The 18030-nt window shown below is 39.6% G+C and overlaps 1 protein-coding gene across 5 annotated transcripts in view; it reads right to left on the reverse strand.

The window, feature by feature from the left end:
• SCML2 (sex comb on midleg-like 2 (Drosophila)) overlaps positions 1-17124 on the reverse strand; it is a 101610-nt gene extending 84486 nt beyond the window's left edge. For 3 of the 5 annotated variants that reach the window (XM_019524846.1, XM_019524843.1, XM_019524842.1), the window contains exon 1: positions 1304-2135. In XM_019524846.1, coding sequence (XP_019380391.1) covers positions 1304-1412 — 109 coding nt within the window. In that variant the 5' untranslated portion in view covers positions 1413-2135. Of the gene's footprint in view, positions 1-1303; positions 2136-5882; positions 6004-11103; positions 11209-17056 lie in introns of those variants that run through there. The other 2 variants (XM_019524845.1, XM_019524844.1) reach the window with 2 other exon arrangements.
• Positions 17125-18030: the final 906 nt, after the last annotated feature.

Here is an 18030-nt window from a genome sequence, read left to right on the forward strand (position 1 = left end):
AAATGGGCAGATGAGAACCTGATGGTGTTTAACACTGAAAAATGCAAGGTTCTCCACCTTGAGAGGAAAAACCTGCAGCATCCTTATAGGTTCGGCAGTGCTATGCTGGCTAGCACTAGGGATGAAAGGGACTTGGGGGTCATGACTGACCACAAGATGAACATGAGCCATAGATGCTTCTCAAACAAATCCTGGGATGTCATTCTCTCCCTGTACTTGGCCTTGGTGAGGCCGCAGCTGGAGTACTGCATCCAGTTTTGGGCTCCACAATTCAAAAAGGATGTGGGGAAGCTTGAGAAAGTCCAGAGAAGAGCCACGCGCGTGATCAGAGGTCAGGAAAACAGACTTTAGGACAACAGGCTGAGAGCCATGGGGCTCTTTAGCCTGGAAAAGCGCAGGCTCAGGGGTGATCTGATGGCCACCTATAAGTTTATCGGGGTGACCACCAGGATCTGGGGGAACGTTTGTTCACCAGAGCTCCCCAAAGGATGAAGAGGTCGAACGGTCATAAACTACTGCAAGACTGTTTCAGGCTGAACATAAGGAAGAATTTCTTTACTGTTTGAGCCCCCAAGGTCTGGAACAGCCCACTATCGGAGGTGGTTCAAGCACCTACATTGAACACCTTCAAGAGTAAATTGGATGCTTATCTTGCTGGGATCCTATGACCCCAGCTGACTTCCTGCCCCTCGGGCAGGGGGCTGGATTCGATGATTTTCCAAGGTCCCTTCCAGCCCTAATGTCCATGAAATCTATGAAACCTGATTAAAAAATTCTGGTATTTCTAACAAGATTAACCTATTTATTATAAATTATGGGAAACAATTTTCAGAAAACAAAGACAGTCCACTTTTTAAGTTTTTACAACAAATGAGCAAGTGGATACAACTGTTTTACCTACCAGTGAAGATTCAGACCAATATACTGAAAATCCTCTCCTCATTATCATCATGATAAAGAGAAGAAAAAAAAAACAGTGACTGTTAAGAAGAAGCAGAGCAAAAGGATAGATTAAAGGACGCAACATAAAATAATAGTCCAAAACAAATTGCCCTCTCACCCTGGATGATCCAGCAGAGCTACCACGCTTAAGGCGACTTTTACTCTTCCAAACACTGCATTACATACTATACCAAAATACAGCCTAATGAAATTAACCAAGATAATTATATTCACTTATTTTTCAGACATTCATAAGTAACAGCTAGAGAAGTGATAATATATAACACGAGAAAGCTCAATTCAAATATTTACATTATTTAAAAGTTACTTTGACTAATAACCAGACTATTTTAAGACATACCATTTTTTAAAGATGGGTGGTTTGACTGTTGACTTTTCCCATGTTTATCCTTCTTAGAATTCTTTGAATCTAAAGAGAAAAATAAGATGTCACATAACAAATTTATCATTTACATTACAAAAAAATCCAGGGTAACAATAAGACTTGATATGAAACACATTCAAACATAGCAAAATATGAAGTTCTTGAGACTTAAGTATGCATATCTGACTGTACATTTCAGTCTGCAATCAAAGATTAAATTTTATTAGACTTATAATTTATAATAGGAGTAGTGTTAAAATAAAGGTACAATATGGAAAATCATGCAATGCTCATTACTTTACTGCATTATTAATAAATCCACAAAACCCCACTAAAAATAACTTCCCTTGGCTGCACAAAAAACTGCCCTACCTTTATTTTCAACACTCTTTATTTTTGCTAAATAAATAGAATTATCAGTCAAAGGATCTTGGACCTCTGAGCCAAGATTTGCAAACACAATGCCCAATTTGAAACACCTGAAAAGGTTCTGCTCACACATTGCTGTATTCTGACTGCCTAACAATCAAGCTCCTTTCAGGTTTCTAACATTGGCCACACAAAAATTAAGGCTACCCAGATCTCCAGTTGAGTGGATAGTTGAGATAGTAGTTGAGAATCTTGGCCCCAGTCCCTATAAATTTGGTAGGGTTGGGGCGGACACATTACCAATGTATTTTTTAATTAAGGTTCCTACTGTGTCATTAATTCATTGAGTGGAGGTCTACGTAAACATCGCACCACTCCAATTATAAAATTAATCAGGAAAAGAACTCTAGAACATGACTGTGCCCCTACTGTTTCTGTATCTTGCTCTTACCACCACTGATTGAAGCATATAGTAAAACTTATAGGCCAAGTACAGCTAGTCAAAAAGCCCGAAGCTGAGTTGATTCAATCTCTGCAAGTTAGCCTAAACTGTGTAAACTGAACCAATAAGCAAGTAAACAGACATTCACTTTTGATTCTGGAAATGCAGCCACATGCCTGCAGTGCCTCAGGCCAGAAGCTGGAAGGTGCTCGAGCACACACCGCTGTTTGGCTGAAGCAGACAGCTTGGGCCAAAACTAGCCCACCCACCTGGGATCCTGAGGGGACTGTGAGTCAACTTGAACATATGGACGGGATCTGGGACAAAAGTTCAGTAAAACCAATTTAAATCTAAATCAGTTAAGTCTGATACTATATCCATCCAGGTTCATCTTGAATCGGTTTCAGCCATTCTGAAAGTAGTTTACGTGCACTGAACTTGTGTTATGTTACAGATTTGAACTAGTTTCTGATCACTTCCACCAGTTGACATGTAATTCCTGTCCCTAGCTGTATGTTTCACACAACTCTCATCAGTCTCACAAGGACAATCTTCATGCATGAATAACAAATAAGGAGCAAAAAGGTTTTAGGTCTTGACCTCAATGCAGAGCTAATCCTAATTACAACCACTGCATTTTCCCTGGCTAAAGTTCCAACTACATGCAAAGAAAACCCTTAACTAAAATTACTTGGCCAGTCAAGGGGTATAAGTTAGATGTCAAGTAAGCAGAATTCATCAACTGCCAATACAACCATTCTCTGCAGTGAGGCATTATTTCAGGGTTATCATTTTCATTTAAGTTTGGCAAACCTAAGGACCAAATCCTGCTGTGAAGGCATACCCACAAGAAAGATGACCTCCCCATAACTGATCTCATTCACATCTTTGACACGTTAGCAAAGTTTAAGCAATCTTTGGGCTGCTGAGCACTGAATTCTCTCTTTCAAGTTAAGACTGTATTTAAGTTTCAGTTGCCAGTTCAGTACCAAATGTGGCTATTTTTGACAGACTGATACCTCATCTGGAAACTAAAATTCATGTAATACACCTTGTGTCACAGAAGCAAGTAGTAGAACTGAGACTATTTTCACCAATGTTCAGAATTCTCAGCTGGCAGAGAATTTGACAGATTGATACTTTTAGATGTGGGTGAAATTGAGTAATTGAGAATGGAGACAAAAACATGAGCGAGTGCACTGTTGTTCCAGGGCAAAGGGCAGCAGCACTGGTTACTCTTCATCTTGTATAGCAGACTTCTTGTTTAGTTTTTCAAGTAATGAAATTGACATATTAATTACTTAGGACTAAATCTAATGAATTTCAAACCTTAGTCCCTTTATTTTGTTAGTAATAATACATATTTAAACTCAGCATTAGTTCATTCACATCAATGACAGTCTTGATATTTCACACAGCTAGAACAGCAAATAGCCATTGCAATTAAAGTTTTCAAAAATATAATAACGACATTATAAAAAGCACTGCTGGGCTCGCCCCCCCGTTCCATCTGCTCAGTTGCCCCTGCTTCCAGGGAGCAGGGCTGGGAGGGGTGAGGCCAGCTGCGTTGGCCTTGACCCCACTCCATCCCCTGTGTCCACACCATCATGGCAGCGCTCCACCAGTCACCAGCACCTGTTGGAACACTTGTTCACACTCTGATTGGCTGTCAGCCAAATCAGAACACGAATAAAGTGTTATGGACAGACAGACACAGACTTAGGCTTTTATAATATTAGAATGGTTGTTTAGAGCTATGACAAATTCATGGTCTACTGGCCTGAATTCACGACAGAAAACCAAGTATTATAGCCATGCCAAATGTTTTAGCACTGTGGGTTTCTGTTGTATTGGCTTCAGGAGAATTTTCCCTCTCCCTTTTCAGTCATTTTTCTATTGTCTTATCAATGATAAGTAACTGATGTCTAAACAAGAATGGCAAGGCATATGCATACAATACCAACTCCAAGGAAGATGACCGCTGTAGATTTCACTAAGATCTCATGATGGCAAACCTGAAGTGATGCATCTGTGACTAAATTCTGTGACCTGAATTAACTTCTACAAATGCCGTACATTTGCTAGCTCTGCTTTCTAATTTAACAGCATCATTCTGCCCAAAAGCCCTAGTAAGTTAAAGGCAGCTCTAGAAGAGATGGTTACAAAACCAGCTGGCAAAGGTAACACAGGAACAGATATGACAGCAAGTGTTCAGCTTCAAAGCTAAGCCATTGGTTTATAGAATAGCTGTTTAACTGGTGGCCCATGAAGGGTTAACTTTCAGTCCCCAAGCTACCACCTGGCAATCACTTGTCCCTATCCAGCTGCAGCAGCAGTTGGTCTCAGGACTCCCTCTCCTTCCTCTGGCTTGTGCTGCATGCTCCCACTCTGGGGGCGTGGAGCAGCCCGAAGCACTCATGCAGTACAATGCCATGGGGGAGCCCACAGGGAGTTGAAGGTAAGGCACGGTACCACAACATGCCAAGGAGTGTCTGCCCATGTGTAAACATGGTAAAACAGTGTGGTGGAGCCCATAAGGTGCATGGCCACCAACTACTCTGGAATTGGACAGCTCCAATTTAAAGAATCTATATAGCTGGTTCCATCTAGGCTAGCGTATTTCATTTTTCCTTAAATTAACCTTGAAATAAGGGAGGCATAGGAATTCACAGACCTAGCAAAAGGAGACAGACTTTGGACAAGTTAGAAAAGGATACTCTTGTATAGAAAATGACAGGCTGTGATAGCACATCCCATCCCTCTCAAATCAGAAATGGGGAGTAATGTGGACCCTCCTAAACTACAGACAGAGAAGGTGAGCTTAAGTACAGGAAGATGTATGCAGGTTTCTTTGGGTTTGTTTTTTTTTAATCCAGTTCTTTAAGTGCTGGGCCCCTTTGTGAAATTTTGAAATAAATAAAACTTCCCAAGCAGCTTAACCAGAGGCATACCAGGGCAGGTACAGGCCCGGGACAGTTGCCAACACATAGCATTTACCATGCAGATTGATGCAGTGCAGTAAGCTGCCACTCCCATGGCAGCTGCTTTTGTGCAACCCCACAAAGACAATATTCAGCACCGCTGCCCCAGTCACCCACTCCCAGTTACAATACTGAGCTTACCTACTTCTTAAAATTTGACCACTGCTTCCTAAGAGGAAACAATGTTTTGAAAAAAATGAACTTATGGTGAACAACTCCACCTATCATTTGCTGGTCACCAAGTCAAGCCAGCTCTTCTCTGTTGACCAGATCAAGGACAAATGACAAAAATCAGTCTGAACACAAGATCTGTCTCCATTTCAGAAGAGGAAGAGGAAAATCCGTTTAGTTGTTATGTCTAAAGCCAAAATGAACAATAATCCCAGAAATGAGAAAAATGTAGGCGTCACTGAGGTTGGTTCAATTCAACACTCTCAGCGTAAGGAAGCAAGAACAGGTAAGAATGGTCATAAAGAGAGATTGCTTCCTGAACAGGAGTCTAAGGACATCACTTGTTTCAGAAGGTTAAACAGCTTTCCCAGCAACAATATACTCAAAGCATCTCTACTTATTTTTGATTGACCAGTTACTCTTGCACATTACCCAAAATATTCAGAATATCTATCACTATGTATGACTGAACTCAGGAAAAAGAGGGCCCTTTTACTCTTCTCACTCAAACCATCGGTGTCAGGGAAGCTGCTATAGAATTGAACTATTTTAGTTAAGTAGATGCAAACCATTAACATGAAGAATTACTTACCTGACTGTCTTCAAGTGAGACAGTCTGCATCCACCATACTTCCCACCACTCAGAAAAGTTTCCCCCTGTCTACACTTTACAGATGCTATGGTGTCTTGGTCTGGCGTGCCTCTCCCCATGTCTGCAGCCAGGGTAGATAAAAATTGACGATTTAAAAAAATATTTTAAAAATCTGATTTTAAATTGAAATCAGATTGTTTTGATTTATATCAACCACACTTTTTCTGTTTTAAAAATAAGTCTATTTAAAATTAAGTTTAAAATTATGACAGCCTATGCAACTGTAAACTCACTATAACTTGAAATTATTTCAATAAAAATGTTAATCAATATATGGTAGTTGCCAAAGTTTTCAGAAAGATAAACCAGTTCATCTATACATGTGCCTGTGTGTGTATGTGTTGGGTTAGGGGGGTGGCACTTTAATTACAGCAGCTCTGAGAGCATTGCCTGTATTCAGCCTCCTGTGCTTCAAAATGCCATGGGAACACTGAACACACATGACACGGAAGCTGCTGGAGCATGTTAACTAACAATCCTAATTACCACACATTGGAGCAGATATCTAGTACATGTATAGGTGCCCATACTTTGCTGACATTTTAAATCAGCTTTTCATAACAATAGTTTCTTCTGCACACATGGAAAAAAAAGTTTTCTTCATTTCAATGAATTCAATTCAGTCAATTACTTATATCTTCAAAGTTGAGAAGCTAACTAGAAGTTGAAAAAAAAAAAAAACCAGAAGAGCTTGGCTCCCACTTCCAATTTATGAATGAAAGCTAGGCACACTCAGAGAAGTCCTATTGATTTTAAAACTCTGAAGTAAGTGACCCAAAATAAATCATTTACATGTATTAACCACAGAACATACTTTTGTCTAACAATATCATGCAAAAATGTTTTGCTGAACTTCTTTTTCCTATGTATCCACTAAATTTAAAATAACTCTGTTTAAATTTTTTTTAAAAATTAAAACGATGTTTTGGTGCATTTTTATACTTCAGTTCTCCTCCAAGCAGAAATTGGTACAACCACAATTTTAAAAAGTAATAATCACCTGAGCAAAAGAATGTTTCATTCACCATTATAAAAGGAAATTAAGAATCTGAATAGATATATGTTAAACAATATGAATTACTTAATAAATGTTCAAAGATATAGTTTCCTTCTAATTAGCAAAAAAAGTAGTGTCACATTTACAGTAAATGCTATATTTAAATATAAATCAATGTTTTAACCATTGCCAACTAATGCGGATCAACTTTTTACAGAAAAATAAATACTACAAATGCAATACAAGATTAAAATGGAAAATCTTTTAAACAAGATTTTCTGTTTGCTGCTTTAATTTGATCTGTCCTACATCTAGTCACAAGCTTCTGCTGACAAGATTACTAGTTAAAAAGAGGCTAGAGCAACCACATCCATCATGCAAAAAATCAAAAACTAAATAGAGACCAACCTAAGCATTTTTATTGCCTTGTGATCCACCAAGGACTCAGAATTGAGAGCTTAGAGCAACGATCCTCAACCAGGGTTCCATGGCATCCTAGGATGCCTTGAGATCCTTTCAAAGGTGCCATGGGGTGCCACACATTGTTAGGTGTGCAAACATGATTCACAAGATAAACCCAGAGATTTCAAGTAGGAATTCATGGATCAAAAACTTTCTGACCTGTTGTGGTCTTTCTGAGTTCTCTTCAACAGAAGAGTCTCTCTATTGTTTTTCTATAGTCAAAAAATGAGTGAAAACTAAGAGCTGGGAAGGGTGCCTTGACCCTATCCATGGGTACCTTGAGCCTAAAACGGTTGAGACCGAGGCCTGTACAAATAGGGAAGTATTTGATTCAGATTCAAATTCAGCCAATTCAGAGGACAGTGATTCAATTTAGAGATTGAGATCACTGTCCTAAATCAGTTTGGCCAAATCAGCTTTGGAAGATTCAGACTGGCTGGGGAAAGGCAGGCACAGCCGGGCGGCTGCAGGTTCTCCTGTAGCTCCCCCCATCCAGGGAGAGGCAGGCACAGCAGGAAGAGCCACAGGAGAAGCCCCCATGGCTGCCCTACCTGGCCCCATCCCCCGCCCAGCACCAGCCTAGTCCCAGCACTTAAAAAAAAAAAAAAAAAAGGCTCCACACACACCAGCTGCAGGAGCAGTGATTAGGGCCTCTGGGCACTCATGGCAGAGCCTCCCTGCACAGCACAGGGCAGTGGAGGGCAGCGGGGATCACCACCCACTCAGCAGCTGCCCTATGGCATGGGTGCAGCAGGGCACCATGCGCTGTCTGCGAGCTGGGGCTGGGTGCTGCCAGGCTCTGGCTGACGTGTGGAGCTGCCCCACCTCCCGGGTGAATCAAACCAGGAGCTGGGAAATCTAACTGGGGGCTATGGGAATGTTCAGGTCCCTGAACATTCCTCCAGTTCCCTGATCTTTTCCCCAGCTCTTCCCAGGGGGAATGGGCCCCCAGATGATGCGGGATGGCAGTGGCTCTGAGCTATTTCCCCAAATGGCAGCAGCAGCCTGCTGAAACCCCGTGTGCAGATCTGGGGGCCGTGCCCCTCCAGGGAGAGCTGAGGGAATGATCAGAGAGCTGGGGAATGGAACCAGAAGCTCCAGCTGACAGGTGTCCCAGACAGTGTGTGGTGCCCTACTGAGCCACCCTGCACCTGTGCCATGGGGCAGGGGGCAAATCCCACTGCCCCCCCACTGTGTGGGGGGGCTATGCCATGAGCGCCCAGAGGCCTCAAGTGCTGCTCCTGCAGCCAGTGAGTTTGGGGCATTTTTTTTTTCCCCAGGAGGCTGGGACCAGGTGGAGGATGGTGCCAGGCAGCGCAGCCATAGGGGTTGTTCCTGCAGCTGCTTCAGCTGTGCCTACCTCTGACCCGGCAAGGAGAGCTGCACGTGCTCTGCTTTGCTGCCACTTACCCAGCCAGCACATGGGAGGCACGATGCAGGTGCAGCTTGCTCCGGGTGGCAACATGGTATAGCCCCCGCTCCCAGCGCTGCCATGCCTGCATCAGCACTGAGAGCAGGGGCTCTGCCCCGCTGCTGCTTGCCAGCTTGTGTAGCAGGCACGGATGTAGGCACAACAGTGCTTGGAGTGGGGACTATGCCCTGCTGCCACCTGCCCACTTTTGCTTCCGCCTAGAGCAAGCCGCACCCACCCCCACCCCAACTGGGCAAGTGGCAGGAGGGCAGAGCCCTCACTCCCAGCACTACCATGCCCGCATCCCATGCCCCGCTGTCCCCCTCCCCAAGTAACACATCCCACTGCCCTGGCTGGGCAGCTTGTCCCAGCCCTCACCCCAATCCCTCCCTCCTCCCTCCCCCAACAGATTTACCAGCTGGAGGCAGGTGTCAGCTGCCTGTTTAGTCTATGGCCGAATACTTTTCCCAAAGCTTTTCCAAATCTATTCGGATGCTTCAAATCAATTTGATTCAGATTCAGAGATTCGGTCCCCGAATCGAGCCAAACTCTCCTCAAATCCAATCAGCTACCAAAGCTTTGGACAGCCCTATTGAGAACTGGCTCAGATTTGTGAAAGCAATAAAATGATTTAGTTGACTATTTTATGGTTCCTGCTAATACAGAACTCCAGTTTCCTGGCTTCAGAAACACCACTCCATTTTTGGCACAGCTGGTCTTTAAAACAATGAGACAATTACTGTGACCATGTACCCCAGGGTAGGATTAGCATTTGGGGAAAGACAATAAATGTGGTATAGTAACTTGAAAAGTATGCACCTGTCTTCTCTCAAGACTCAGACTATTTACTTAATGTCCTTGTGGGACAGAAAGCTGACAAAAGGTCACTCTCAGGATTTGCATACCTACTTGTTAGGGACTTATTCTGAACAGCCAAGATATCACCTGGAATCCTCAACCCAAGCTAAGTCTTACAGTATAGGAGGAAGTTTCCCCCTCTAAGAAGTCTTTGCTCTCATCCTCACTACCCCTGAAGACTCCTGGGGTACCAGATGGGGAGAAATTACTCTTTCAATCACACAAGATTTCATCTGAACAAATAGAGGATTGAGACATGTCAACATTTCCTTACACAGATGATTCAGTCCTCTGATGACAGTTGGTATGAAGGAGCAATGGTTCGCTAACTAATATAGCGGATACTCTGTATATGCCCTTCTAGCCACCCCAGAATAAAAACTCAGTTTCAAGAAGCTAAAGCATAGAGAATCTGGAACATCATATTCTCTGTGTTTCCTGTTCTTTAGGTTTATGCTACCAGAAGGAGCTCATGCCTGTCTGGAAGGAGTCAGTCAGTCTTGTATGGTATCAGGCAACAGACATGAAAAAAGTGACCCAGGGAAGTTATAGGTTTCCTCAACTGGCTCTACATCAGCTAGTGCAACTACTGCATGCATCATTGTTTCATCACAGAAGATCTAACGCAGCAAAGCCAGCAATCATTTTCAAGGTAATAGCTGCAGAGAAAAAAATTGCTCTGGAGAGATGAAGAGCTTAAACTAAGTGAAAAAAAAAATCTTAGCAATCTTCTATAAGATTAGATTTGCTTGCTTTAAAGCTGAAAAGCAGGAGAAATTCAGTTCCAGACAGCCAGGGTGCCCTCAAGAAGCAGTATTTTCATTTCATTCACATTTTAGTTCACCGATGTATTCTCTTCTGCTGAAGCCTCGCCCCTGAAATTGGTCCATTATTTAATTCATGATTAACTTTTGCAGATATAGAACATGAAAAGATGCGCCTTAGGGGAATGTCACAATTTGCAGATAACTGAACTGCTTCAAACAAATAATTTATTTTATCTACACAGGCTTGGAAAGATAGCTGCTGATGCAGGTTACTGCCATAAAATTCAAATTCTTGATATTATACAGTATCCTTCTTCTAAACCATACAGTAGTTATAGAAGCCAGCAAAGGATATTTTACTTAACAGCATATGTAGATAAGTACTTAAGTTTTCTAATGGGACACTGTTTTTCAAGACTATCAGAGAACAGCAATTAGTTTACATGAAATTTCAAGTTAATTTCAGAATTACTAAAGAGTGAATTTAGCATGTCTTTCTTTCTTGCTTTAATTCCAAGTTCTATACATACTGGTATCCTACTTCTTCAGTCTAACAATATACAACAATTCTCTCTTATAGCTAAAGCCATACCTCAAATACTCCAAAACAGTTTTTATTTCCCTCCCCTATATTCTTTCCTTTTAGATGAAAGCCACCAACCTTACCTTTAGCTGCTGTTCTCCCCATGGTAATTCTGTGATCTTCCCTTTCACAATAAAAAGGCTGAAGTTGAAAGACCAGTTAATTCTTCCTTTCAACACAACAGGTTCCTGCAGAGCAGTAATACAGCAAGTTAGTTATAGGCCCAATACAAAAACTACTTTGCCTCAATTTTAAACGAGCAAAAGTTTACCAAGTTATTGGTTGAGAAACTCTGTGTAAACAAGAGCCAGATCAAAGCAACATTAGAAAAAGAAGAGGGAAATGAGACGCTTCAATTTTTGTATTAAAATAAATCATAAAAAGTGGGAGAAAAAGATCAGGTAGTGAGTTGCCTAAACCAACAGATTCAGTATGAAAAAATAGGCTTTAAGCTTCTCTCTCTCTCTCTAACAATGATCTATTTGAAAAAAAACCCTTGTGGGGAAATGTGCACTTTAAAAGGTAGGGAGGAATAATTTGAAGTTGGGGACCACATCACAATAAAGTGTGATACAACTGCCTACTAATAATGTATGTGGTAAGTGATATCAGAATATAGATACCCATTAGAACAACACTAGTCTTAAATACAGCTCAGGTCTGTATTGTTGTGAATTCTAAAAAAGAGTTGAGCCACTACACCGCTATCAGAAACAGTATACATTTTTGCTGCTAGCTGTACCTTTGCTGCTGAATTTCACCTGCTTTCCGCTGAAATCAAAAGTAACGTATGTGCAAGTCTGGCAGCAACAATGCTAGCAAGTCATTCTGTTGTTCTGTTCTCTGTGCAAATTTATTCAGGATAAAAATATTAAACACATTTTGATTATGGATTCAAGTTTAACAATTTTCCTTCAAGACTATGTCAGTTCCAATTATGTTACGGTTAATAAAACCATGTTTTAAGATGTTTTCAATTTACACATGGTTCCCAAAATAAAATTTGACTCAAGCAGCACATTTCTACGTTAGATATATTTTCAAAGCTAGGCATGCTATAGAAGCACTACCAATACACCAAAACATTTAAATATAATTATTACATGAACTAAAATTAAATATTAACAGAAAAGTAAAACAATTTTTGCTCCATACTAATATGCATAAATAACCATCACTATTAGGGGTGGCAATCCATTTAAACATCCAAATAAGTTTGAAACTATTGCAGAATTCCACAAAACGTAATCCAAAACTTGTCCTCTTCAGTAATAAAGTATGGAAGGTGATGCAGAGTCAAAGTAACTCCTTTTATGGGTGGATTACTTTAAAACAGTGCATGGTTTTTATCTTTTTTGTTCCAAGCACCAGATTGCACTTGGTGCAGTAATAAAGATTCCAACCCTGCAGTGATAGTCATCAAGTTTAACACAACTGGAGTGTCTGTCAGAAACATAAAAAGGATTCCAGCATTTCATTAGCTCATGTAGCACCAGATAGACTATTTTACAGCATGCCTACCAGCCTGTTAAAAATGTAAGACAATTGGAAGTTCTAAAGTGCAAACCCAACGAGCAGGCATAAAGTACGCTGCTATTTAGAAAACGTGTTATTTAAAAGTCTAATTTATTCTATTCAATGTTCTTATTAGGTGAGCTTTTAGAAATTCTTTTTAGCCATATATGAAGCCGTACTTGAAAACTACACTTCTATGCCTCCAGCTAGAAACTACCAGGCTGCTTCAAAACAGCATTATGGAAACTAAGTTTCACCCAGGAGAGCGTGAGTTAGTCAAAGCTGGGGTATAAACACTTTCTGGGTAGAGGTAGGTCTTACTTTAGTTTGCCCCACTTAATTACCTGCCTTCCTGATGGTTTGTCATCTGCATCATCCACTGCAAACTCCCTAGCCCAGACAAACTTTTCTCATGCAATTTATATGTCTGGCTTTCTGATGAACAAAATGTAGCGCGCTCCCCCCTGCCACACACACACAAAATTAAGGAATAAAAAGAGGACAAATATGGAGAGTAAAGCCTGCACAGTTCCTTGGGCAAGACTGTGGAGAAGTTTACAACATCTCTGAATGGGTGAGTTTAGAAAGCAAGCAGAGCAGATGATAAAAAGAAATACGTGTTGAAGTAACAGAGAAGACTAATATAAATTTAGGAGCTGAGAAAGAAAAAAAGGAGAAAATGAGCAGAGTGGGATTATGATACAGAGAAGGAAATACAGATGCAACAATAGAAGTATAGGAATAAACAGAGATAAGACATCAACAGAGAAAGTGAATGAAAGGGAATGGAATAAAAGCTAAAAGCAAAGAAAAAGAAATAAATAAAAACTAGGATCAGTGCACATCAGCCACAGACACGAAATGTCTCAAGGTGACTCAAGTTAGGCTTTGGAAAATTTACCATCAATAAGGCAATTCAACAATAAATCATTGGAGCCAAGTAAGCTAGGCAAACCAGAAATTAAAAGGCAAAAAGACTAGACACAGAAAGTGCAACATTAGCTTCAATGTTAAATATTCACAAATGGAATCCAATAAAATAAAACCATGGAGGAGTCCACATCCTCTCTACCAACACTACTTACATCTGGGATTTCAAACTCCACTAAATTCAGTGTTGTCCCTTGCCTCTTTAGCTTCCCCAACTGCAGTTAATTTTAAATCAGATGAAGAGCCTGGGTCTGCCTTTAACTTCCCGATAAGGCTTTTGTTGTCAGGCCTCATTCACCCTTACTAGTCACCTCCCACTGTGAGAACGCTTGGTTAACAATGTATCTATGGACAAGCCTAAAGCTTCATGAAGTCCAACATTACTATAATACAACACTGAAATGTCACAGCCTGGAAACTATTTTCCATCTACTTTAATACTGCTCCTTCAGTTCTAAAAAACACCTGAAAGGCAAGCACTGGTCTTTTTTAAAGTAATCACAACTGTCTTTTCTACGTTATCCATGCCACTCACACAAACAAGCACACCAGGTAAATATTCCAAACCAAATCTTGTGCTACCAGGAACAAATTATTTATTTCAACATTCTGCTTGCTCACAGGAATACAGCAAAATACATGTCACATAGAGAAACACAATGAGGTTAAAAGAAAAGTAAGCTCCTACTGGTTCTTGGTTTGACAACCAGCAGAGAAGGTAAGAGGGTTTTTTGTTTTGTTTTTTTTGCAGCCTTTCATGCCAGATAGAGTCAGCTGGTCTCGGCTCAGGTAAACTGTTAGGAAGGAGAGGACACTTTCCTAATATCAGTTAAGTTTTAGTCCTATCAATGCTGATGGTGTAATTTAAAGACCCAATTTTCTAGTTCTCAATCACAAAGAAGAGAGTCAATGGGGAATTTTGGCTCGGTGGGACACACAGCCAGGTCAGTCCACTTCATTTTTTTCATAAAACAGATAAACACACAGCTACAAAAGACCAAGTCAGATGTGTAAGAATATTTAATCAAGCTCACATTTTAAATTAAAGAATTTAAAGTGACAGTCAACTTGAAATCTAATTAAAAGTAGTTTCAAATACAACACCCCCCCTAAAATTCTACTTTCTTCCCTGCCCCCCAAAACTGTTCTTTACATTTTCTTAATGTTTACTCTTACCTTGGCTTCTCTGTGAACGCTATACAAACAGCATAGGACCTCTGCTAGCAGGCTGAACGTTGAAACTTGCCTATACGCAGGAAAGCTGACAAGAACCTAAATATTTCTCTCTCTGACCTCCTTCATTTATACCTATCTTCATTTTTACTTGTAACATTGTCATACAGCATTTTACACTGCAGTTTTATAACATTATACATAAGTGCAGGTTATTCAGTGATGCAGATAGCTAGTCTATATCAACCAACTCTCAATCTTCTCCCTCATCTGCCCTTTGCCTTCTCTTTCCAGGTTGTTATACCAAGGGCTGCATCCTGGCTTAAAGCTTGTCATGGCAGAAACTATTTTAGTTTAATACTGTCGAGCGCATACTACAATAGTACTGATTTGGACTCAGGATTCCAGGCACAACAACAATACAGACCCATGTTCAAAGGTTCCAAAATGTGTAAATTTTAAGTGAATGGTGCCTCTTTCAGCTAATTTTCAAAATATATGAAAAAGCTTCATCTTAATTTAATCAGTGCATACCCATTTCTTATTTTTAAGAGACGAAAAAACTTGAATAAAATGTTGATAAGTCTTGGGGGCCAGAAGGGAATGAGAAAAGACAGGCGATTTACAAATTTGTATGAAGTTAAACATTTTTTAATAACTTTTGCTATGCACTCTGAGACAATATATCTGACATTCTGGGTCCCAGAACCATTTACTACTATTCCAGAGGAGACTATCACACAAGTAACTATGCACAAAGATGGCAAACATCTTACTTACATCAGTTAAACAGTTTTTCCTTCCTTCATAAGTCGAAGCATTGATTTCTGTTTTTTATACAAAATTGGGTCTAAAGTAGAATTCCTTTTATTACATACTTTTTTAAAAGGAGATAGACAGATTCAAGCAGAAATTCAGTTTTCACATGTTTATGCAAGGCTGATAAACAGCTCCAGAAGCCTTCTTTCCTATTTGATAAAAATGCTTAGCCAATTTTTCCTGCATGTATTGGCTTTTTCAGAAAATTGTATTATTAAAATAGTAAATATAATAAATCAGCTGGTTAGTAAACACAAATTAGATGTAGCAAAGTATTTCTTAAATTGGCGAATTCAAAGCATTAGTTATATGCATTACTTAACAAAAATATCCTGTTTTAATAGTTGTTTTGAATATCAATACAAGTAGTTTTCTGTACTTGCATATTGTCAAAAAATTATAAAAAGGTTTACTGTACAATATGCAACAGATAATTGGCATAAATAGTGATACATGTTCAACTAAAAGAATGTTATAAAGGCACTTTGAACATCATTTAGACTGAAGATACCACAAAACCAAATGAAAAGTCAGTTTTCACTGAACAGACATAATTTGAATTAACTTTTCTTCACTACTCTTCAAATTTTCTATTGTGAATATAAAACAAGCCACATATTATTATATAAAGATTTCATTATTACAAAAAATTAAGCTTGCTTTGATGTAGCTGCAAAATTCAAAATAACCAAAAGCATAAATATTTCAATGTAAATTAGATTTCAAAATTAATTCATTTCTAGAAACATGAGGTGGTGTAGATAAATAATAAACATAATCCTTATATTAATACCACTCTGATATAAAAGCATGAAACTTGATTCAAAATCAGCAGTTCAACAATACTTTTAAGGATAGGAGGGAGGCCATACTGCTTCCCTTGCACTACAGATGCAAAAAAGCTTTCCCATCCCACTGTGAGGTTTTAACAACCCTAAATTATCAGACCTTAAAAATGAAGCAGAATGTATGGTGACAGCAGCTCTGAGAGCTGGAACCCAGCCCCATTAAGAGCTCTAAATACAATTAAAACCAAAATCTTAATGTTAGCATCTGACTGCACAAGAGGCCAAAGGAGATATTCTGAGGGGAGTTGTTCCATATTCTAATAACTCAAAGGTATGTCTTGAACCATTTTTAAATTATATGAACTTAGCTGAGATTTCTTAGTAAACAGTAATTTGTTAGAAGAGCTAATAATATTTCTGTAATATTTAAGATTGTAGGTAAATGTTTGTTTAAAATGAAATGAGGTGTTCTCTCTAATCCTTAAAAAAGGTCAAAGTACAATAAATAGGCAACATTTTATTTTTACTACAGCTTAGTTACATAACACAAAAGTCGGGCAAACCATGAACTTGGTAAATTTATTTTCGCATACGTCTATGTCATTTTCCATGTCCCCAAACAAGCCCCACTATACTCATCAGGCCACAACCCTGACCCTGTTCAAATCATTATCACCAATTTCTGCCGAGAAGTAAATAAAATCTTGAACTTAAAAATAACTCCATTTTCTAATTTTTTATGCATACTGAATCTCCACATCACATAATTTTTGTGCTCTGTTCAATCTTAACCTTTCTTTCCTTAACTTACCCTTATTTGCCACAGCAAGGAGCTCTCTATTTGTTCTTAGAGGCACACAGCATACCTTTGAGGAAACTGCAAAGAAAACAGGTGAAGGGAAAGAGGAAGGAATTGCTGTTAGAAGTACATTAAGAAATGCCCAGAGGCTAGCATGGAACCAGACACTAGAGATCCCCATGGACCAGTCTACATTTGGCCAGACAAGCAACTAGTAGTATACAAGTGGGAGTTAGAGAAGGTGCAGTGAAATCCTATGACAGCATGGAGGATTTGGGGCTACCAGAAAGTCTAACCTGGAAGGACTGCAGCTAGAATCAGAGATGGTTTAACAACTGAACTCTGCATATTATTTGGCTATGAAATCCACCCCTTGCCACTGTAGAGAGATTCAGAATTGAAAGTCATTTAAAAATAAGTTTTTAACCCTCATGGCTATACAGAAAGACTTCCAATAAACATGGTAACACTGATGACAGCTCTGACAGGTGCTGACTGCCTCTTTTATCTCACTGTTAACTCTGAAATGAACAAGACAATATCATTGTTAGGTGTACCATTTTAGCACAGTACTTCAGACACAGTGCTTATCTCCAATACCCTTTGAACACAATATCAAGCATAGTAAATAGCAATGTTCTCCATATTTATCAGCCATAAGTTTATTTTTAATAACGTTGTAGAGCTGAATGGAACATTTGTTTCACTGTAAAATCATTTTTTGTATTCAAACAACTTAGTGGAAATTTAACATGCAAAGTAACTACTGAACAATATACAGTGTGGTACAATTTAGATTTTAGCAGAAGCCTAGAAAGACCAGATTAATTTATTCTTTTTTCAGGGAGGATGGGGAAAATTACAATCCTGAGAGCTATAAGTACATAGTCAACCTAAAAAGCATGAACAAGAGATAACTTGCCAATGCCAACAGGATCCAGCACAGCCCAAAAGGCTCCTCAGAGTGCTTGAGTACATAGGAGGCA

The sequence above is a fragment of the Gavialis gangeticus genome, unplaced genomic scaffold, assembly GCF_001723915.1.
Source record: "Gavialis gangeticus isolate Ggan-Ray unplaced genomic scaffold, GavGan_comp1, whole genome shotgun sequence".
In the NCBI taxonomy this organism is placed as follows: domain Eukaryota; kingdom Metazoa; phylum Chordata; order Crocodylia; family Gavialidae; genus Gavialis; species Gavialis gangeticus.